The sequence below is a fragment of the Triticum dicoccoides genome, chromosome 4B, assembly GCF_002162155.2.
Source record: "Triticum dicoccoides isolate Atlit2015 ecotype Zavitan chromosome 4B, WEW_v2.0, whole genome shotgun sequence".
In the NCBI taxonomy this organism is placed as follows: Eukaryota; Viridiplantae; Streptophyta; class Magnoliopsida; order Poales; family Poaceae; genus Triticum; species Triticum dicoccoides.
Window position 1 is genome coordinate 462,241,919 of NC_041387.1, and position 23,387 is coordinate 462,265,305.

Consider the following 23,387-nt stretch of genomic DNA (forward strand, 5'->3'; position numbering starts at 1 on the left):
GATGGCAGCTGGAGGCGAGGGGACCAAAATTTCTCAGATGGCGACAACGACGACGGTGATGGAAGCACGAGAAACCCTAGCTAGCCAGGGGATAAAATAGATCGTACTTCTTCGGATCATCTGGTATACCTTTGCTTTCTACTACGAAACCACTCCCGGTTGGGATCAGGGGCCTGGTTGGGATGGGACGTGGCGTGGGATTCCTGAACGAGATGTTTTTCCCTGCCTCAACTGGATGCAAGAACCAACCTGTGATTGGATGGTTAGAGGGCCACTGGTATCCCAGCCCACCAGGGTTCAAGTTCTGGTGCTCACATTATTTCTGGATTTATTTCAGGATTTCCGATGATGTGCTTTCAGTGGGAGGAGGATTTCCGTCGATGTGCTTTCAGTGGGAGGAGACGTTCCCGTCGACGACGAGGCGCCTACGGTGACTTCGTAAATTTCAAGATGACATGCCGGCTCAGTCTCTTGGAGGTGCTCATAGGGATAGGGTGTGCCTACGTGCGTTCATAAGGGTGAGTGTATGCGCGTATGTATGAGCGCTTGCGTCTGTATTGATGTTAAAAAAAACTCGAAGCAACGTGCGCGCAGGTTTATGTCCGCGTCCTAAATGGCAGAGGGCAGGGTAATGTCGACAGCGCCACGCGATCTGCTGCTACTGGGCTAGTAGGAGATAAGATAAGACGGCATTAACACACAAGTTTTCGATCGTCGCTGGACGCCTGGACCTACTTGGTGGTGCCCGCTACAAGCATCATCATCTTCACATGTTTCAGCGAATAGTCCTGCGAAGTGCGAAGGGCCGGCCGACGGTATCTGGATCGGACGTTCTCGGTTTTCCGACGATGACAGCGATCTTGGCGCTCCTCTTTTTGTTCAGATTCAACACGAGGATCTCATTCCCTTCACATCAGTTTTTCCATCACGTTCCCACGTCAAAAGAAATCCATCTAGAAGTTTCTTGTATTTGTTTGGAGAGGCCACCCGGAAGTTCTTAACTGTGAAGCAGCCGGGTCGCTCTCACCCGGCCACCCCCACGAAAAATTTAATAGCTTGCCAAGGCCATCTGTCAGATGACATTGCATTTGCATCCGATATTTTTGTTTCTTTAACGATGAGACTGGCATGTCGTGCTCCAGTAGTAATCGAACCGACGTGGCGGTAGATGGATCTATGAAAAATGACCATGCGAGAATTCCTGATCCATGCGCCCCCACAAAATATATAAATTGTAAAGCAATTTGATTGCATATATCAATAGTATCAGGATTTGTGATGGCTAACTGGGCCTGCCTCGCGGTTTTAAAGCAATTTAAAATTTTCTAAAGTATTTTTTTAGCCTCTCAACATTCCTATTGCCGGCACCTAAGTTGGTCTCTAAACTCTGGCGCAGGAAATTCTTAGTCCTCACATGTCAAGCTGTCTATATTTCCCTGCAAAGGAAAATTATCTATACCTGATTCATTGCCGCATCGAATGATGTTTTAATGACGATGTAACGATGGTTTCACACGCATGATAGGGCAAATTAAACTGAAACCAATCAGTACAATGAAAAAAGGCACAGGCTAGAAAGGATCGTGATCTAGCGCCGTCACCTCACCCCGACGACTCCCATCCCCCTCGCGTCGCCTCCCCTCGGGCGGTGCCCGGGCCCCCCGATCCCGCGCCGCCAGCCCCTCCCCGGTCCTCCATCCCCAGCCGCCGCTGCCGCCGGCAAGGGACACGGTGGCGCCGTGCCCTGCATGATCCAGGGCGGGTGGTCGCCGCGGCAGATCCGGTGAGATGGAGGCGGCGTCTCACGCGGGGAGGCCGGGGACGGCAGTCAGGGCGGCGCCCCTGTTGCATGGTGGCGATGGGAACCTACATGGCCGACGGTGTGGCGGCCGCGGGCACATGGGTGGCTCCGATGGTTGTGGATCTGGTGTCCTGTCCAGATCCATCTCGGTACAGCCTTGGCTGGTCGGTGGCGCGAGGAGGACTGGTGAGGGGCGGCTGGAGACTCCCTGCCGGCGTGCCGAAGCCGACCCTCGTCTCCACGACGAGGCTCCGCTCGGTTCCAGCCAGCTGCAAGGTTGGGGGACGCGAGTTTCGGTGAAAATTGCACCGACTTCGGTCATGGCGGATGATGACGGCGTCTATGATGTCGTTCCCTTCTCGAGGCATCGTTGTTGCAGGTCGTTGCATCCCACTCGTGATGCTCCGGGGGAAACCCTAGATCTGGATCTACCGAATCAGACGATGATGGTAACTTTGATGTCGTTGTCCCTTCTGAGGGCATCGTTTTGGAGCAAGTGCTAGTTGGACTGGACAAGCGGAAGAGCGGTTTCTCATCCATCGCAAGACCGACGGCGGATCCCGGTGGCATGGTGCTGTGGAGGTTCGGCGACGGGCGCGTGTGGGCGGATTTGTGCAAGATGGTGGAGTTGTCTGGCGTCGTGGCGGCGTCGACGGCAGGCCAGGCAAGGTCGACGGGTTAGTTGCTGCTCCAGAGATGGACTGGTGGAAGATGGCGGCGACAGCCTCTGAGAGTGCGTCAGTCCGGTATGGGACCCAGTCCCGGTATGTGGCTGGGCTGGCGCATCCGGCTTTAGATGTTAGGGTTTGGTCCGACGTCCGTTTGGTATTAGGCTCGGATATTCGGCACGCCTTCATCAATGGGATAGGAGTAGCAACGGTTGTTGTCTAGATGGTTGTTTTAGATTCACTCATGTATTACTTTGTATGGTCCATGTGAATAATTCATAAGATGGCCGCATGCATTGTCCAGATACAGATGCCGGGGGTTTATCCTTCTTTTCCAAAAAAATGTACAATGAAAAAAAAAATCAAAAGGAAAAAACAAATTGAGATTTTCTTTTCCAACTCAACTAGTCTGACAAAAAAAACCAAAAGATTAAAATACGAAGCTAGAAAAGAAACACGAGGAACAGAATTTTAAAACATAACATGTACCAAATCATTTCTTAAAATATGATTTACACATAGGAATTTAACGCACACAAGAATTCGAGAAATTAATGAGAACTATGGTGATTTTAAAATATAAAATTAGCCAAAACCATTTACTGAATTGACCGAATTCCCTTTTTAAACAAACTTACTGATTATTAGGCATTTTATTCCCAAAATATTTAGTTTCTCTACTAAAACATATGGTAACAGCATTTCTACGCGTTAGCGTTGAATATTGTTATAGTCTCTAGCAAAACTTACGGAGAACCTTGTGAAATGTTGTACAAATATAATAAATTTGGAACAATGTAATAAATTAGTGATGTGGTTATCAATACATTATAAAAAATTGCTTTCATAATTTATTTATTTTGCATAGTTTTACTAAAGGTGTATAATAATTTGTACTCTCTAGATTTGAACAAGGTAGTAGTTTTAATTTGTACACTAACATATTATATTTTATACACTTTGCAGCCAAAGCATAGAAAAAAAATACCTATAGTCACACTATAGCTTTGAAATGACATTGCCCCACCTGCCATCCCTATTTCTCCCAAACTCTTAGTCCATATCTCTCCTATAGCTTGCACGCTGAAACAAATAAGCATACTACCTCATCATATAATTATGAATGAAATAAATCTCACCTCAACATGCAATCATGCATGGAAAAAAGCCCACCACAACATTCAACCATGCGTGCGAAAATGTTTTCCATTCAATTATTTCACTTATATTCAATATTATTTTTACAACTATACATAATCAAATATAATAAGTCATATGTATTTTAAATTTAGGTTCTCATGTCCTATATAAACCCAATTTTTCACCAACCAATTCCCGCAACAATGCGCAGAGTATTCTCTAGTTTCAATACTAGGTTGCGACATGTGTGAAACCACCACCACATATTCATCCACTGTCTCCTATCAGTCGGATGTTTAAGCCCCTCCGCTGATGGGTTTTTTTCTTCTAAGAAGTACCCAGATCTATTAAAAAGGTTCATAAGAAGCGCAAAGCATCCTAAAACATCATAAAAATTACAATGAGGATCTTGCACCACCGAACGAGCACTTTGCTCTCGTCGCCCCCTACTAGAGCCGGCTTGACCTTGTCGATGATAGCTGGGAAGTCTTAGTGCACGTGCCCCTAAGGACCAGTGCCCCAGAGTGGCAATCGTCGTCATTGAAACCTTTGAATTGATCTGAAGTGCTTGATAACAAATCTCGCGGGGGCATACACATGGCGAGAAATCCTAACCTCGCCGCTCTAATGAGGCAGTAAGAATCTATGCTAGAGCTCTGTCGACTCCATCCTAAAGGACAAACTAGAGGAGTATCGGAGCCTGGAAGAACAACTTGAAGATGAAGGGCCGACATCCGCCCGGAAGCCGCCCCATGCAAGAAAAAAAACCTAGCCTAAACTACTAGCCAGAGCCGAGGCACCGAGATCCTCTTCCCCACCACCGTTCGCCTAAGCGACATGTAAAGGGGGGTGGATCCACAGGCTCGCCGACAAAGCTTGGAGGGGATGAGTGCCCTGGCCGTTGGAGACGATAGGTAGAGAGAAACGCTAACTTTGGGGCAGTTTACATGTGATCTACCCAAAAACGCTCTATCGATGGATTTGACGTGACTAAAAAAGTAAGTGGTCAGTCTGGGGCTGTTTGGTTTACGACTAAGGTTATTTTATGTTGCCACACCTAAGATTAGACATGACTATCTATATCCGACAATGGGCGGTGACGTAGACTTAACAAGACGAACAAGATAGCCCGGTGAGCAATTTAGAGCACCCATAGCGTCTGGTTTTTGCTTTCTCTACTAAGACTTCTCTCTCCTCTTAGAGGCGGCCTCCATACATTGCAACCCTGGTTTTTGCTCAAAATAGCATCATCTCTTAGCAGTGAGGCAACCTCTAAGAAATAACAAAATTGAGGTAGGGAGGGACTGTGGTGTGTCAAGAAACTTGTTTTCTAAACCTATTGGTAGGGTCCATCTATAAGGCAACGTGTGGGACCTAGCATAGAGGCAATGCTGCCTCACACATTGTAGATGCCCAATCACCCCTGCTGCAATCCAAGAAAACGTCATTCAATTCACTAATCAAAGATTACACAGTTTGAGACTCCATTGAAGAAGCTGGCTTGCAAGGCAAGAAGGAGTAGGAATTAAGGGCGTGTTTGGTTGCCTGCATATGGCCCAGCCTGGCCCGCGCGGGAAGAACTTGACCCATTTGGTTGCCTGCGTTTACTATGCGGCCCGCATGGCACGGAACTTAAAGCACGTCCAGGCCAGGCCCAGGGGAAACGCCCGAATCAACAGTAGCTCGCGAGCCTGGCAAGTGAGGCAGGGGAGGCGACGCGCTTCTCTCCTCGTGCGACCAGGAAGATGGCATGAGCTCGCCCGCGTCACCGAAAAATCCGCGGGAGGATTTTGGCTCACCTCCCGCCGAGTCCACCCCTATTTAGCCCCTTTCCTCACCGCCCCAACTCCCACCACCATTCTCCCTCCCTTCGAGCTTTCCCGCCGACGCGCATCGGCACCGACAAGAAGGTAAGCGGTGCATCTTCATCGGCTGGCGGTCCACGGCGTCGGCGCTCCTTCATCGACCGGTGGTGATCTTCTACGACCGCCCCCTCGTCCTTGAGCTGCAGCCATGGCATCTATGAGTTCAATCCCCCTTTCTCTCTGTTCCTTCTAGCTAGATCTGAGCTGCAACTAGGTTTTGATTTAGATGCATGGTTGATTAGTGGTCTGAACTGTGAGATCATATGGTTGATTGCTATGCTGCGGTTGCAATTTGTGGTAAGGCTAGATGTTCAAGCATGTGGTAGGCTAGATTAGTAGTAGAGTTTGAAGTTGAACCTTGTGCTTGTGTTGATTCGTACTTAGATTTGTGATTTGTAGCTATTGGTGGTCCATTTGTATCATGTTGTTTGTTGTAGATGTATGTTCGTGCTCAGATTGTCCGGTATGCTTAGTATGATAGCGATGAACCATGTGCTTAGTATGATAGTGATGAAGCATGTGCTTGCTATGATAGTGATGAACCATGTAGATGTATGCTCCTGCTTTCATGGATTGTCCGGTATGTTGTGTGCTATACTTATTGTCAATGCATGCTATGATTGTAGGTCATGACCACGCAGACGCAGGATCTTAGTCAGGCCCTTGTCCTGTTCGACAGCCAGTTTGCTCCATCGTTTGTCGAGGACTCGCAGCCTATGTCCGAGATGGCACCTGATTCAGAGGTGTTCGTGTCTGATTCCCTCTATGTGCCAGTAGTGCTCGTTGAGCCAACTTCTGCTGTTGCTGCTGCCGCTGCACTCAAGGTAGCAATAGCAAAGGCAAATAAGGATGATAGGTTGAACAACATGAAATGGCAGCCATTCATGTTCACGTTCGTGCTGAATAAGATGTGTGATCTCATCTCTAGTGGAGTTAGGACTGCCAAGGGCTTCAAGGAGGTGCACTTGAACACCGTTGCGAAGCAGGTGTTCGAGTTCTGTGGGCAGGGGGTGTCTTCCACCCAGGTGTACAACCGCCTGAGGAGGTGGATAGGTCGATGGATCCAAGTGTCCAAGCTGAGAGACCTTAGCGGCGCCTCATGGGATGAGAACACTTGCTCCATGGTTCTGGAGGCAGAGCACTACGCCAGCCATGTCGCGGTTAGCTCACAACCCTCTTCCTTTTCATACTGTCCACCCTTGCCTACTCCTAATCGCAACTAACAACACTTGTGTTTCATTCTTAGGACCACTCAAGAGACGCTGAGTTCCTCAACACACCCATATAGAACTACAGCCAGATGCATCACATCTTCTCCTTCGGGCTGGCAAGTGGGAAGCATGCAATGGGCTCAGGGGAGCCTCTTGGTTCTCCCATGCTAGACTTCCCCGGGACCCCGGATGTCGAGGTCCTTGATGGCCCTGACAAGCCCTTCGTGAAGCCCTTCAACAAGCCATTTGACCCCGTCCATTATAGGAAGAGGAAGAGAGGAGGCCTGATGGAGTAGGAGATCAATGTCTTTTGCAGCATGACTGATGCGGTGAAGGAGGTGGCAACAGCCATCAGGGAGTGCAAGCCCCTCGACGTCCATTCGGACATGTATGGCGCTGTCATGACCTAGGGTGGCTTCAGCGACGAGGCTCTCATGGCAGCTCTCAACCACCTGCTTGACAACAAGGCCCAAGGTGTTGGGTTTGTTGCCATGGCAGACGCTCACAGGGTGCTGTGGCCCAGGGACTGGCTGGGTAGGCACTACTACTAGAGTAGTGCTGCCTGTGAGCGTGCATGATCCCCGACGGCGATGGCGGTGGCGACGACGACGACGATCACGACGTACATTTTGTGTAGCTAGGGCTGAAAAACTATTTGATGGTTTGTATATTTTGGTGAGGTGGTATATACTAACCCCTCACGCTGATGGTGAACTTGCGGTGGTAGGACGACACCCTCTTTTAGATGTGGTGGTAGGTTAACACCAAGGTAGTGCTAGGTAAAACTTGATATATCGTATGATCATGCATGCTTTACTTCTTCTCTTCTGCTCCATTGTTGTTTGTGTGCTGTTTTGGTTGCTACTTGTGTGCTTCGTTGATTTGCTGCTTCAACTCTTGCTCTTGTGCATTGCTAGGGTGTTCATCGGTAAGGCTCCAGGGGTTTATAGTTCATGGGAAAAAGTCAGTGCACAAGTGGCATCGTATAGCAACAGCAGCCATAGAGGGTTCAAGACTAGGCAGGCGGCAGAACAAGCTTACTCCGACTGAGTGCGAAAGCACGGAGGCAGCAGTGTTGACAGTGACAAGGTTGAAGGTGTCAAAGTGGAAGGCGCTAAGGTGGATCGTCAGTTTGGCTGAAGCTGAAGAACTTCATCATCTTCGCCCAGTTCATCGCCATTGCTGTGTTGTGGCGTTGGTGTGCTAGGTGTGATCATTATGGGTAAGCTCACCAACTAGGGTACAAGGTAAGCACACCATGTACGCCGTATGCAATCAAACGCCGTGTTCATGTGCCGCTTGGGCCAATGCAAGCAACCAAATAAAGTGCACTTGCGTATTACCTAATGCAAGAACACTAAATGCAGGCAACCAAACAACTTACACATGGCCCATTAGGCATGTTTGTGCTTAACCAGGCTGGGTTGGGAAATGTATACGATGTAGAAACTTTTCATAACTTGAACCAAACACGCCCTAAACACCTCTAGGCCCATCTCAGTCTGAGATTCTCAGACTAGAGTTCTAGTACTTGCACACTTGTGCACATGCGTGGTGCAGGCGTCGGGGACAACAGGCAGGACCGTTGGCAGCGGGGGGCAGAGCAAGGCTGGACAATCGTATTCCTACCTGGCCGCTGTCGTCGCCCGTCAGCACTCGAGGGGGAACCTCAATCATTCCCCATTCGATCTCCCCTCCCGTGCTGGCTGCCAGCCTTCGCAGACGGGGAAAACAAAACCAATCTCATTTGTTTCACGTTTCGTCAGTTTTTTTGGCTAGTTTGACCACCACTCCACCAGGAGGCAGCAGCGCAACGCACGCAACGCAACGGCACGAAGCACAACCCGGCGGTCTCTGTCGCACCCTGCGCCCGCGGCAGGGAAAGGCATATGCCTCAGACGGCCTCGGCAATTATTCTCTCCCCTCCCTCCCAAGTCGCTCCCTCCGGCCGATTCCCCGATTACGATTAGCAAAACCACACACCTCAGCCAAGCCACCAAGTCGTCAGTCCACCACGCCTCACCGCGGGGGAGAACGAACCCGATTCGATTCGATTCGATTCCATCCCCCCGTCTCCGCTCGTCCGTTGTACGACCTCCTCAGCTGGGGGCTGCTACCCCCGCTCCGATTCCTCCCGTTTTCTCCGCGGCCGCTGCCCGGTCCACCACGTCGTCGTCGCCTCGCGCCTCAGTGCCGGTCGCGCCGGCGGCACGCGTGCTGCTGCTTCCACGCGTCGCCGCCTCGCAGCGTGGGCGCCAAGGCGAGGCGGGGGGCGGAGGCCGGGCTTGGAGGAAGGATAGGGGGCACGGCACGGCTGGGAGGAGTAGTACACGCCACGGCGGGCCGGCGTTGTATAATTCGTGCGGTGGTGGCGCGCTGAGCTGGGGCGTCGGCTGCGCTGGTGCGGGTCAGCAGAGCACGAGGATGGGGCAGGCTCCGGAGATGGCGGCGCCGCTGCTCCTGCAGGTGGAGGACGCGGACGCCGGATGGAGCTCCAGGCCGCATCGCATTGCTCTCTTCGTCGAGCCTTCGCCCTTCGCGTCAGTCTCCTCCTCCCTCCTCCTCCCCTTCCAAGTGTTTGCGCACAGGGCGCTGGCCGGATTATAGTGTGCTAGATTGGATCAGATCAGATCGAGATGCTCTGCACAATTGGGTCGCTGGATGCATGATTTGTTAAATTTGACGCGTCTTTGATCTACCGAGAACTCCCGAGTCAATGCATTTTTCATTGTTGCTGTGTCGCAGCTATATCTCCGGCTACAAGAACCGGTTCCAGAACTTCATCAAGCATCTGCGAGAGATGGGCGATGAGGTATCCAACCCTTGTTACCAATCTTGTCGCTGCTTGACTTGACTTGTACTGTTTTCAAGATCGTTGTCCTACCTCGGAATTGACGCCTGCTTACTCGGTTCAGGTCTTGGTCGTGACCACGCACAAAGGAGCTCCCGAGGAGTTCCATGGAGCAAAGGTCATTGGCTCGTGGAGGTAATCATCCAGCACAAACTATCGTCATCCTCTACCTTAGCGATCACTCCACTCCAGAAATACCAAACGATTCCAAAAACTACTTTGCTGAAAGCACAGAACGCAGAAAATACGATGGAACATTTGCAGAGGAGTGTCCCGTAATCAACTGCCATGCTGACTAGAACATTTGCTAGATATAATGTGAAACGGATGTTATATTTATTTTCAAGTATCTGTCCTAGTCAACTTTCTAAATTTGGAATGTCGTCAGAATTCAGTTTGTGGAAAACTTCTTCATGTTGCATGTACTTCGGTTACCTAAGCACCTCCTTTTCAGCTTTCCATGTCCATTGTACCAAAATGTTCCACTCTCGTTGGCATTGAGCCCCAGAATATTTTCTGCCGTGTCAAAGTTCAAGCCAGACATAATCCATGCTACTTCACCTGGAGTTATGGTAACTGTCAAAAACTCAATATTCATCCATTGCCCTTTGCCCTGTGGTTTCTCATTACCACATATCGTGATTTCAGGTTTTTGGCGCCCTTGCTATCGCAAAGATGATTTCAGTTCCAATGGTGATGTCTTATCACACACATCTTCCAGCGTGAGTTTCTTTTCCACTGCTAGGTGCCACCTGGTTCAGGGTTGTTAAGAGAATTGCACCTTTGAATTGATTTCTTGTAACGGCTTCCAGGTACTTACCAGGGTACAATTTAAATTGGTTACTTGGACCCACATGGGGCCTTATAAGTAAGTCCATTGTCATCACTTCTATTATGTTCTGTACAAAAGTGTGAAGCTGAGAATAAAATAAAACTGATCTTTCTCACTTAGTTTGTGCTGACATTCTTATTTTGTTTCAAAGGATGTCTCCACAGGTCTGCAGATCTTACTCTCGTTCCTTCAGTAGCTATTGCCGAGGACTTTGAAACTGCTAAAGTAGTACCAGGTTAAACAATCAAAATAAATCACTATATATACATTTCAACCCTTCGTCTATCCTAACCATACCCACTTGCCTCTGCAGCAAACAGAGTACGGCTTTGGAACAAGGGTGTTGATTCTGAAAGCTTCCATCCTAAATTTCGGAGGCATGAAATGCGGATCAAGTTGAGGTATCTCCTGTTGCTTCAAATTCAACAAGGAAAGGGTTGAAGAAGACAACAAACAGCTTATTGATTTTTCTTTTCGTCTCCTGTCAGCGGTGGTGAACCAGAAAAACCATTGATAATTCACGTGGGCCGTTTTGGGCGTGAAAAGAATTTGGATTTTCTAAAGAGGTTAGCTTTTCCCATACACAGGATATACCGTCATTATTAGAAATAGTGACAATTTGAACTACATGGAAGTAAAATGGATAGGTATATTTTGCATCCATGATATTTAGGTATCATTCTATAGTAGCTGTTTTTTGCTGCTTATGGCTGTTAAAAACTGCGATACTATAATTTTCCTTTTGTATGATCAACTTTATCAGCTGTCCCTATGTAGCATTTTAGCTTCAAGAGTGCTCAGGATATTACTTCTGCTATCTTGATTTTTTTTGGTAGCAAAGTGAACACTTCATGTTAGCATTACTTAAACCTTTCCTGTCTGTAGAGTATGTGTTTGCTACACGAGTGTCATTTTTCTGTGTTGTTAGTGCTTTACTTATTTGAATTGTTAATACAGAGTTATGGAAAAGCTCCCCGGAGTAAGAATTGCTTTTGTTGGAGATGGACCATACAGGTGAGTCATTTGTCCAACTGTTAACTATTTGCTGTTTTCAGTAAGACACAAACCTGATGACATATGTGCTTACGTTCATCAGCAACTACCCGGTATTGAAAGAACATAATCTGGAGAACTTTATTCTTATCTTTTCACACTTCCAACGTACTCCCTCCGTCCCAAATAACTATTGTTGATTTAGTACAAAGTTAGTAGGAGTACAACTTTGTACTAAATCAGCGACACTTATTTTGGGGCAGAGGGAGTATATGCTAATTCACATACTGTTATGGCGCTGCTAGAAGGAGGGCGCGAGAGGGCCGGCCGGGGGCCTTTTTGCCCACGGCCGGGTAAGAGGGAAGGGATTTCCTTCTCAATTCTTGCTTGATTAGATTGATACATCTCCTCTCTTTATATAGAGAGGTTTACTTGACTCCCAAGCAAGGTTTACTTGACCCCTAAGCAAGCGACCCTTATTTCTAATTAACCCTAATACTAACGGGCCCATTAGGCCCATGACGTACTCTAACACTACACCCCACCTGGACATGCAGCTTGTCCTCGAGCTGCAGCCTAACCAACTTATAACCATGACTCGACGCAACACAAACCTAACACCTAAAAACAAGTCTTTTACATCTTGGCTTGTTTTATTATTCTCAACCTGAAATGGACTGGGATGCTTTATTTTGGACCCCTTAACAAAAAGTGGACACCATCCGCACGTCGGACGTGCACGTGTACAGCCACCTGGATCCCATGGACACCATCTGGACAAAAGGAGTGCATGTGTATGGCCACCTGGAAGTGGTCGCAAGAGTAACCAGCAGAGGCGCCCTCGCGGCGGTCAGCGGCGGAAAGCAGTGGTGCTACGCGGTGCGCTCTTGTCGGTGACACCCTGCCTTCTCCCCGCCGGACGGCTGTTGGTCTGCACCGCACAGGGAAGAGTGGAGGGCTTGCGATGGAGAATGACGAGGAAGGGTGCGCCCCCCCAACCGCCGATGTTGCAGACTTTGAGGTCGCTGCCCGCGGGGAAAACAGCATGCCCGCAGCCCGTGGGGGAAACCGCATGCCCAAGATCCCCGACGCAGCAGACAAGATCGAGATCCTTTGCGCAGCGAAGGGCAACTTGGAGGAGCAGCAGCTGCAGACCACGCATCTCCCGCACACGCCGACGCGCTAGGAGGCCGCGCGCAGCAGCCTGCAGCCTCACCGCCGCTGACACGTGGCGGGTAGCGATACAAGATGGCGGCGACGGCGGGGACTTGATCTGCTGGATGTGGACGCCCTAGGATGGCGGCGGCGTTGATGGGAACGAGGTCGTCGCACTCCCGTCGTAGGGCATCCCATACTGGGCGGCGGAGCTGACCGGCGGTGGCTGCCGCGGCAGAGCGCCGGGCGCGGCGGAGGCCGCCAGGAGCGGCGGCTGCCACTGCAGCCAGGGCTGGGCGGTGGTGGCGATGGATGGCAGCTGCAGCGGCCCGGCGAGCACGGCGAAGGCCGCCTGGTGCGGTGGCTGCCACGGCAGCCACAGCGGCGCGGGGGCGGCGATGGGCGGAGCAGCCGGGTGCGGCCCGTAGGACCCGGCCAAGAACAGGCGGATCTCCTGGACCTCCTGGGTTAGGTCCCGCAGCACCCTGGACACCTCCTCCTAGGTAAGGACGGTGGGGGCGGGCGCGACGGAGGATCCCGACGCTGGTAGGAGCTGGGCGACGGTCGTGGTGGTCGCCGGAGGCGACAAGGTGACCGGCAGTGGAAGAGACGGACTTGGCGGCGGTGAAGACATGACCGAACCGAAGCTAGCTGATACCAAATTGTTATGGCGCTGCTAGAAGGATGGCGCGAGAGGGCCGGCCGGGGGCCTTTTTGCCCACGGCCGGGCAAGAGGGAAGGGATTTCCTTCTTAATTCTTGCTTGATTAGATTGATACATCTCCTCTCTTTATATAGAGAGGTTTACTTGACTCCCAAGCAAGGTTTACTTGACCCCTAAGCAAGCGACCCTTATCTCTAATTAACCCTAATACTAACGGGCCCATTAGGCCCATGACGTACTCTAACACATACCATATATATGTAAAAAAAAAGTCTCAAGTGGTCAAGCTTATCTTCACTCCTGACTGAGTTGTGAGAAGATGGCCTTGTCACAAGTTGCGGATTAGTATTCCTTTTTTCTGTTTCTTTGAGTTAATTGTATACATGGTTTCGCCTGAGGGTTTGTTTCTTCAGTAAGTTAGAAACTCAGGGTAGTACTGAACAAGATACTTCTGGACTAAGCAAGTAAGTTAATGCAGCCAGTAATTAAATGTACCACATGTCCACAAACAATAACAATGCTTAAATACCAAATGAGAACATGGTATGCTTTTATTTGCAATGAGCACTAAGCAAGTGATAACCAACTTATTGTGCTCGGCCATCTGTTTGACCCCATGCGGTTTCCTCTTCAATTCTGGAGACGTTTACGCCATATGTTTATCTTGGCAGGGCTGAGCTGGAAAAAATGTTCACAGGTATGCCTGTAGTTTTCACCGGAATGCTCCAAGGCGAGGAGCTCTCGCAGGCGTATGCCAGTGGGGACGTATTTGCAATGCCTTCAGAGTCTGAGACGCTCGGACAAGTAGTGCTGGAGTCCATGGCTTCTGGAGTCCCGGTTGTCGCTGCTCGCGCCGGAGGCATACCTGATATAATACCCAAGGACAAGGAGGGCAAGACCAGCTTCCTCTTCACACCCGGGGATCTCGACGAGTGCATGAGGAAGATCGAACAGCTCCTGTTGTCGAAAGACCTCAGGGAGTCGGTCGGAAGGGCTGCCAGAGAGGAGATGGAGAACTGCGACTGGAGAACGGCCTCGAAGACGATACGCAACGAGCACTACAGCACCGCGACGTTGTACTGGCAGAAGAAGACGGGCAGAACGGGGTAGGCGGCGCTTATCCAGCCAGGCACTCCGTTTGCTGCCCTGTCTACTGTTATACTACAACCAAAGGATTTGTACATTGTACCCAGCAGCAGCTTGCGAGCTTGTGTGGCTTGCTGCACCCGTATGTCCACAGTTACGGATGATTGACCGGCCGCTTGTATGCAGTTCCTGTACATTACAAAGTTCTTTGAAATTGGCCATTTCTGTCGTACTGCTAGTCTGTTTCTACTAATTATGTACTCCCTCCGTTCGGAATTACTTGTATTCTAGATACATCCATTTCCGAGACAAGTAATTCCGAACGGAGGGAGTAATAAGGTTGACGCAAGGCTTCTCTAATCTTCCAATGCATTAACCCATTCGATTCTTCAAGTTAAAGATTTCGAAACCACTGGCCTTTCTTCCAGGTACTAAACAGAAGATAAGCTGATAGGCTTAAACAGCAGCGCTACCGCTGTCGATAATTTTAACAGTACTTGGCCAACAAGAAACACACAAGGAAATATAAAACTCACACCAAATGTTTTAAGATGTAATGTACACGTCAAAGCGATGCTCACAAAATAGTTTCCACAGGGCATATACACTTCAGTTTCCCAGAAAAAAACAGGGCACATACACTGCCGGAGCAGATTCTCCTTTCCAAAGCTCTGCATACACAACTGACAGTTCCCTCAGGCTTAAAAAAATAAGACAGTTCCTCAGCAGCATGTGATATGCCTCTGTCGACAACTTGTTGGCATTTGACATACACAAAATCAGTTAAATACAAAGGCCAATGACTGTCATGATTCTCACAAAGACTGAAAGTTTCAGAGAAGTTACTATTGCAGACGCAAGCGGTCTCATTGCCAATTCAGAAATATGGGCAACGGGTAAATCATGGAGGAGAAGCCATTAGCTGTAGCCCCGATCTGAAGCAGTGCAATCATTCGTCTTGGAGCACGATCATCAGTTCTCCGCCTTGACTGAGAACGCTGTCCAGGAATGCAATTAGTTTTTCTTTGCACTGAAACTGCTTGGCCGACGGAAGATCGCTGTCCAAATTAAACCAGATGCCATCAATGCTTCGAATTGCTACCCAATGCCTGCCGGTCCACAGACCCCTTAACCTCCTGACGGGTACATTGACCATCAGCCCTACCAGCGCTTCCGCATCCAGATCTATCGAAGATGCCCCCTTCCGATGATCATGCCAAACTACCTTCTTCTTTCTAGATTCTACCGCCGCGATAAGAACATTTACATCATAGTTCCCTGTTAATGCATTGTGGTGGGGCTTCCAAATCAACGATAGAGGAGTCCATCTCTCCTTGTTTGGATCAGTAAGAACAAGGTTTTCAGCAATCCCATCCAGCTCAGCTCGGGTGAACGATTCTTTTTCCTGAACCACACACAACACAATCATGGTAAGCCCAGATTAAATAAGGTGGCGTCAGAGCGAAGAGACCGACTATGCAGTGCATGGTAAGATCATGCTACCTGTATATATGTTGATGAGTGAAAGTGCCAATCAGTTACCTCTCCGAGGATTAAGTTATTGTAATATTTTTTTCATACTGATTATTACTCCCTCCGTCCCGTAATGTAAGACGTTTTTTGACACTACACTAGTGTCAAAAAACGTCCTACATTATGGGACGGAGGGAGTAGATGATAAGAAATGAAAGCCAATCAGGCAGCAGCATAAATGCTTGTTATTGCCGTGTGATCTTGGCCTCTTGCACTCACATGGCCGCAAGCGTGCACAGCTTGCTTTCCCAAATTCATGTCAACGTCAATTTGAAACGTCATTATGAAACTTGACAAAGACCAAAATATTTGTTTTTATCCCTATCAGCTACCAATTCATGATTCACGCGCACAACTGGCAAAGCCTTCATTGTATTCGGTGGACAGGGGGCTGCAAAACGGGTGAACCACACCCACCCATAAACGTATCGACAAAACTAATGACGAACAGTGCCCACTGAATGGGCCAACAGTTGACAGAGGGACCTCAATTGCTGTCTATTTCTACGGACCGAGAAGGAACATCTTTACATACTTCAATATATGCCCTGATCTTTCACCACTGCGTAAGTTGTGACAAGTTGGAAACAACCACACAAAAAACATGCCCACCCAGGGCACAACGCTCCGCGACTACAACAATCTGTAGCTTCACGCCGAGTAATTTCAGTACTTAGTTCGCAGATGTGGGTGCTGACTGACTGCCGATGTCCTTTGATGGGAACAATCAGGCTAACAAGAAAGCACGAGAGATAGAATCTAATTTGTTGGACTCAATTACTAAACTTAGGATTACACAAAGTTCTAAGTGCAGCTACGAGAACCATGACAAGAACATAGTAGCGCGACTAAGCAAGAGAGGAGAAGGGTCACCTGCATAAGGTTGTTGAGGGCGTGGAGGAGGCAGAACTGCATCCTTTGCCTCTCGTGGTACACCTTGCTGCCGCTGCTGCTTCCCGCCGGGGCCGGCCCTTCCTCGTCTGGCTTTGCTTCCGATCTGGCTCCCGACTCCATGCTGCCGCGATTGATACCGGGGCAGCGGGGGATTGGCCGGATGGCGGCGGATTCCTTCCCTTGTCTCACGGCCGCACCAAACAGACGCACGGCTTCTGCGCCGCCGCCACGACTGATGCCTGCCTTTCGTCGTGGACGCAACAATAAACAACCGAACAGAAAGGGTTTTTTTTGACGGGGAACAGAAAGGGGATTAGCACCGCCCGACCGGCCCGAGTTGATTTTCGGTCATGTGGGCTGTTTCGGCTTTCCGGGGATTCTTTAGGTTAAATTAAAAGAGGTCATTGTCTTTTTCGCGAACACGCAAAGCTTGCGTATCATTTCATTGATAGAAGAAAGAGAATTGAGTACAGAAGATGGTTACAAAACATGACATGAACGCGAGAAGGCACGAGCATGAAACCCAGAGTAGAGACAATGGATGCTCAACCCGAATAGGAAAAAGACACAACTAAACCCACCAAGCGTAGAACTAGTGAGGCAAGCCAGACTAGCAAGACGTCAAACATCTTCAAATCCAACACCGGGGACGCCGCGAATTAGCAAGATAGCGCCTTCAAGAAGGGGAATGACATAGTTACGCCGCCGCTATCCGATCCAGAGAACCGGATCTAGGGTTTCCCCCGATACTCGTAGAGGGGCACAAATAAAGGCCATGGCAGCGCCTTCAGGAAGGGAAACGACACCCACAAGTGCCGCCGCTGCCCGCATCGGCAAGCCGAGCAAGGATTTCGCCTGGCCTTAGTTCGAGCAATCCCATTGCCGCCAGATGAGGATCCGAAGATGAAGAAGTCAACATGCCAGACGACCGCTGCCACGGAAGGGGGCAAGGTGGGGCTGCACCTGCCACCGTCGAAAAACGCGAGCTTTGGAGCCGGCATGGCATGGGGAGTGGACGGGGTCGGGAAGGCAGCGGGCAGAGAGTTGATGCGGAGGGATGGTGGTGGCCGATGCCGCTAGCAAGCCAGGAACCGGAAGGAGACGCAGATCCTGACTGCGAGAGACGTGGCCGCCAGAACACCGGCAAGCCAAAGTAGCTGGAAGGGACGCAGCTACCGGAGCGTCGAGGCCGAAAATTCACACCAGCATAGCACCGACAGGCCATGAACATTGGAGAACGCAGGTTCGTGGCCGCCGAGACTGGAGTGATGTCGACGGGGATCCACCGCAAAGCTCTGACCGACTGCCAAGAGAGACCACCATGACCAAACATGCGCAGAGGCCGCCACCGCCGCTTGGAGGAGGCGCCGTCGGAGACGAAGGGTGGTCAGCGTCTGAGCAGGACCAAACCCCGGCCAGGCCAGCCACGGGCAGACTAACCGGAGCAGTTGGAGGAGGTGCGCGACCACGGAGTGCCAGATCAGATCCGAGGGGGGGGGTGGCGCTCCGACATGAGGGGAGGGGGGGTGTGGGGGCGGGGCGAGACCTCACAGGCACCAGCTCCGGGCGCAGCGACGCCTCGCCGGCCGGCCCACTGGTAGCGGCGCCGGAGGGGGCGTTGGTGGAGAAGCCCCCGGCCGGATCGAGGGTTGGCGGGGATCTGGCAGGGGAAGGAGGACGAGGCCGCCCCGCCGTCACCATCCTCGGGCGTGGCACGGCTTCGCCGGCCGGCCCTCCGGCAATGGCGTAGCGGGGCGCGGTGGTGGAGGTGGCCTTCGAGCGGCGGCGAGGTCTTTCCCCCGTGTCGCCAGACGCGGGCGACGCGGGGGACGCTTCTTCCGTTTCAAAAAGAGGTCATTGTCTCAATAAAAAATTAAAAGAGGTCAAAATGCCCTACAAACGACAAAACATCCTAAAAAACCAAAACAGTCCCAAACAATGCTAAAAGGGCCGTGAGCCAAGTGTCGTGCCGGTCGGGACCGTGAACAAGAGGGTTGTGTCGGGCTAGCCTTAAGGCTTGGCTTTGGGGACCGGCCTTGTTCCATGGCGGGCCCAAGGCCGACCTGACCTTTTTATTCACGTGTTGTGTTGGGCTTGTGCTGGGCTAAAAATCATAGCCCGCGGTCCAGCCTTAAAAGCACAAACTACATGGCTAGGTTTGCACTGCCTTATTACTCTTCTCTTTTTACAATCACATACCACAAACAAATTATTTGTATTTACCAAAATATACATGTAACTGGTTCTACAACTCTATACTGTTACCAAAATAATTTTCAGTCACAAGTACATTTGATTCCAATGTACATTAGATTCTTACTAACAAACGTGTGGGTCTTGGGATCAATAGTTTTTCGAGCGGTGTAGGTTCTTCTCTAGGACGATCCTTGTGATGTCGTCAACCACTTCATCTCCTTAAGGAATCCTAGCATGCAACCTTTTTATGGAAGAGAGGCTAAATGAGTGCCAATCAGGAGCATGTGCTATCCCCAAATCTCCAGACGTAACACTAGGCATCAGATCTGGGTTTGGACTTGGTGCATTGGGGGTATTCCACCTCTTTGTCCATCAAGCATCACCATGGGAAGGTTGATGGACCATCAAAAGTTATTGAGTTCGAGTCACGGGCTGGATAGCCTTGGGGTACACGTCCAAGGCCTTCATCATGGGTGTCTGTGTGATAATTCCCGGTGTAATGGCTAGTGTCATGTGCTTCGAGAGAGGGAGCGATCCGTCCGTCAAGTATCATGCCTTTTCCCTAGAGACTTTAGATTTATTAAACTAAGTATGGACCTAGCAAGGGATGTCCGCAAGTTCTTAGCATTTCAATCGTTCTTTTGTAGGAGTGTAAGTGATAGAAACATAAAACTACTACGGGGGAAAAGTTGTTGTCAATTTTTAGGAAATATCCAGGGCAAAGTGTTTTACTTGCAACCTCGTATGTGTTTGTTGGATCGGTGATGCTATGCACATGCCAATCCAGCGCATGACGCATGGACGATTCTACATGGCAGCGCTACAGCCAGCATGCACGCAAGAGGCAGTTGAGGACCTTGTTCACCTAAAGTCCAAGCCCACAACTCCTGGAAAAAGTAGTAGTGCTTGAATGTCTTGTGTATATAGTATTTTACAATTCATACTGTAAGTCAACTGCTCAAACTAAGTACCTGAAACTCATTTGGAAAGAACAAAAAACTTCCAGCCTCATATCCTTCATAGTGAGCATTTTCCTGAAGAAAAAACCTTCGCATAAAGGGAAATATGTTGATAGTACTATAATAACAGTAGCTAGATGAAATATTTCCTCTGTTTGTTGTGAACTCTGGATATTAGTGTCCTGCCCATTTTTCAATTTACTGATGTGTTTTTGCTACAAGGTAGTTCTTACACTTTAGCAAGTTACAATAGGAAGAAAGCAAATAACTATAAATTTCTATACCTTTCCCTGCTTTTGAGTTGGCACTTTGGTTCTAATTTTTGGCACATGTGGCTTCTTTGCTCTCAATTTTTTGATCACTTGATCAATTTTAGACATCCTTCTCTTTGAAGGAGGACGGCGTACACTGCGAACAAGGATTGGCCTGAATACAAGTTTTTATTTATTTAACATTGTATCTTCTTGCTTTTAAGTTGGACCATCTTCCTGAACATCTTGGCTAGCACAATATGCCTCGATCTTCCTTTCTAACTCATCAAGGCCATCCATAACCAAGTCGCACATTGCATTGAGTCTTTCCTTGTCTACTACAAGCGAGAGTAAAATAAATAACCACGTTATCTTCTCTGTGTATAGTCATCCTTCTCATCACACCAAAGCCCTTCTTTTTGGCATAACCTTTGTAGAACCTGATAGCATCATCCTCACTATCAAACACCATCCCCTTCCTGGGTTCCACTGTCATGATCGGCTCTACGTGTCATTCATATGAAGAATCCCTAATCTCCTTGACGATGAAAGCATCTTGATCATCTTCGTTAAGTAATGGTCTATTCCGTTATTCTACTTCATCCAAAGTTAAACCTGGCTTGATTGAGTACCTAAAATTGCCAACAAGAGGATCAGAGATGTTGTATAGTGGGAGGCGTATATTTAGTCTGGAACATGTATAGATTGGACTAATCAATGCAATCGGATGTTATAGTGGGAGGACAATATTAAGTTTGGAACATGTATAGATTGGATCCAATCAATGCAATCAGAGATGTTGTAGTGGGAGAACAATATTATGCCAGGAATATGTATAGATTGGATCCAAATCAATGTAAAAGATAAGCCAAGAATTGTACATACCTCATGTTTGTTGCCCTTCTGATCAAACTTGTGTATAGTGGCTGCAGATTACATGAGCAAGATTGATCTATAAATCAGCAAGAGAGGATCCAGATTTGGAGGAAGGAGGAGGCGTGAAGGTTTTGGACGGAAGAGGAGAATACGCCATGGTTATGGAGGGAAGGGGAGAAGGCGTGAAAAGGTTATGGAGGGAGTCAGATCGGGTCTTGGTTTTGGCTGGGCTGGGCTGGACGGTAGCTCTACCTTTTTTTCTTTTGAGCTGACGCTAGCGTTGTTGGGAGGGAGATATCGTTCGCAGATCGTGTGGAGGTGTCGTGCGTGAAGCAATTTCATTGTTCGGTCATAACATATGTAAATAACATTGCCATGATAAATAAAACATGACTTTTTGTGTTTTAATAAGTGGGCAATGCGTCCAAAGGACACCAGAGACAACTATCAAGGAGTCGAGGATTACATTGTCCTACCTAGGTCATATTCTATCTCTCATGGTTACCTCAATAACTAAGGATGATTGGACCAATGCCTTAGCATTTTGCGACTGCATCATTTATTCTCGAGGATTTGGCTTGAATTACCTACTTATCCTCATTGTTATGGGTGGTGTAGTCCTCCATGCTTCCTTGTAGTCCGCCTTTCCTTTTTCCTGCCTTCTGTGCATCAGGTATCAGTGAGTCTAGGATTGAAAGGGGACAAAAATACACAATCTCTTGCACAAAGACAATATAACCATACACATGCACTAGATCCCATCCGAAGCACATACGTTGGTGATGACCCACAAGTGTAGGGGATCTATCGTAGTCCTTTCAATAAGTAAGAGTGTCGAACCCAACGAGGAGCAGAAGGAAATGACAAGCGGTTTTCAGTAAGGTATTCTCTACAAGCACTAAAATTGTAGGTAACATATAGTTTTGTGATAAGATAATTTGTAACGAGTAACAAGCAATGAAAGTAAACAAGGTGCAGCAAGGTGACCCAATCCTTTTTGTAGCAAAGGACAAGCCTGGACAAGTTCTTATAATAAGAAAAGCGCTCCCGAGGACACATGGGAATTATCGTCAAAGCTAGTTTTCATCACGCTCATATGATTCACGTTCGTTACTTTGATAATTTGGTATGTGGGAGGATCAGTGCTTGGGTACTGCCCTTTCTTGGACAAGCATCCCACTGATTATTAACCCCTATTGGAAGCATCCGCAACTACAAAAGAAGTATTAAGGTAAACCTAACCATAGCATGAAACATATGGATCCAAATCAACCCCGTACGAAGCAACGCATAAACTATGGCTTAAGATTCTGTCACTCTAGCAACCCATCATCTACTTATTACTTCCCAATGCCTTCCTCTAGGCCCAAACAATGGTGAAGTGTCATGTAGTTGATGTTCACATAACACCACTAGAGGAGAGACAACATACATCTCATCAAAATATCGAACAAATACCAAATTTGCATGACTACTAATAGCAAGACTTCACCCATGTCCTCAGGAACAAACGTAACTACTCACAAAGCATATTCATGTTCATAATCAGAGGAGTATTAATATGCATTAAGGATCTGAACATTTGATCTTCCACCAAATAAACCAACTAGCATCAACTACAAGGAGTAATCAACACTACTAGCAACCCACAAGTACCAATCTGAGGTTTTGGTACAAAGATTGGATACAAGAGATGAACTAGGGTTTGAGAGGAGACGGTGCTAGTGAAGATGTTGATGGAGATTGACCCCCTCCCGATGAGAGGATCGATGGTGATGATTCCCCCCTCCCGGAGGGATGTTTCCCCGTCAGAACAGCTCCGCCGAAGCCCTAGATTGGTTCCGCCTCGTGGCGGCGGAGTTTCGTCCCGAAAGCTTGCTTATAATTTTTTTCAGGGTAAAAGACTTCATATAGCAGAAGATGGACAGCGGAGGGCTGCCAGGTGGCCCACGAGGTAGGGGCATGCCCAGGGGGTAGGGCGCGCCCCCACCCTCGTGGACGGTGGGTGGCCCCCCTCAGGTATTTCTTTCGCTAAATATTTATCATTAATTCCAAAAATGACTTTCGTGGAGTTTCAGGACTTTTGGAGCTGTGCAGAATAGGTCTCCAATATTTGCTCCTTTTCCAGCCCAGAATCCCAGCTGGCAGCATTCTCCCTCTTTATGTAAACCTTGTAAAATAAGAGAGAATAGCCATAAGTATTGTGACATAACGTGTAATAACAGTCCATAATGCAATAAATATCGATATAAAAGCATGATGCAAAATGGACGTATCAACTCCCCCAAGCTTAGACCTCGCTTGTCCTCAAGGGAAGCCGATATCGAAGAATATGTCCACATGTTTCGAGATAGAGGTGTCGATAAAAATAAAATACGAACATGAGGGCATCATGATCATTCTTATAACAACA

At 48.6% G+C, this 23,387-nt stretch overlaps 2 protein-coding genes across 2 annotated transcripts; one reads left to right on the forward strand and one right to left on the reverse strand.

Moving 5' to 3' along the window:
• The first annotated feature begins 8,597 nt into the window (after window positions 1-8,597).
• Window positions 8,598-14,503, forward strand: LOC119290884 (sulfoquinovosyl transferase SQD2-like). The gene is made up of 11 exons (XM_037569553.1): window positions 8,598-9,225; window positions 9,431-9,497; window positions 9,601-9,671; window positions 9,991-10,108; window positions 10,185-10,258; window positions 10,349-10,404; window positions 10,520-10,603; window positions 10,682-10,769; window positions 10,857-10,934; window positions 11,326-11,382; window positions 13,851-14,503. Exons 1-11 carry the CDS (start codon window positions 9,110-9,112, stop codon window positions 14,287-14,289), a joined length of 1,248 nt encoding a protein of 415 aa, XP_037425450.1. The 5' UTR covers window positions 8,598-9,109; the 3' UTR covers window positions 14,290-14,503.
• A 288-nt stretch (window positions 14,504-14,791) lies between these two features.
• On the reverse strand, window positions 14,792-16,970 carry LOC119290885 (josephin-like protein). The gene is made up of 2 exons (XM_037569555.1): window positions 16,672-16,970; window positions 14,792-15,670 (listed from the first exon to the last, which is right to left on the reverse strand). The coding sequence occupies exons 1-2, from the start codon at window positions 16,810-16,812 to the stop codon at window positions 15,215-15,217; spliced, it is 597 nt and encodes a 198-aa protein (XP_037425452.1). The 5' UTR covers window positions 16,813-16,970; the 3' UTR covers window positions 14,792-15,214.
• Window positions 16,971-23,387: the final 6,417 nt, after the last annotated feature.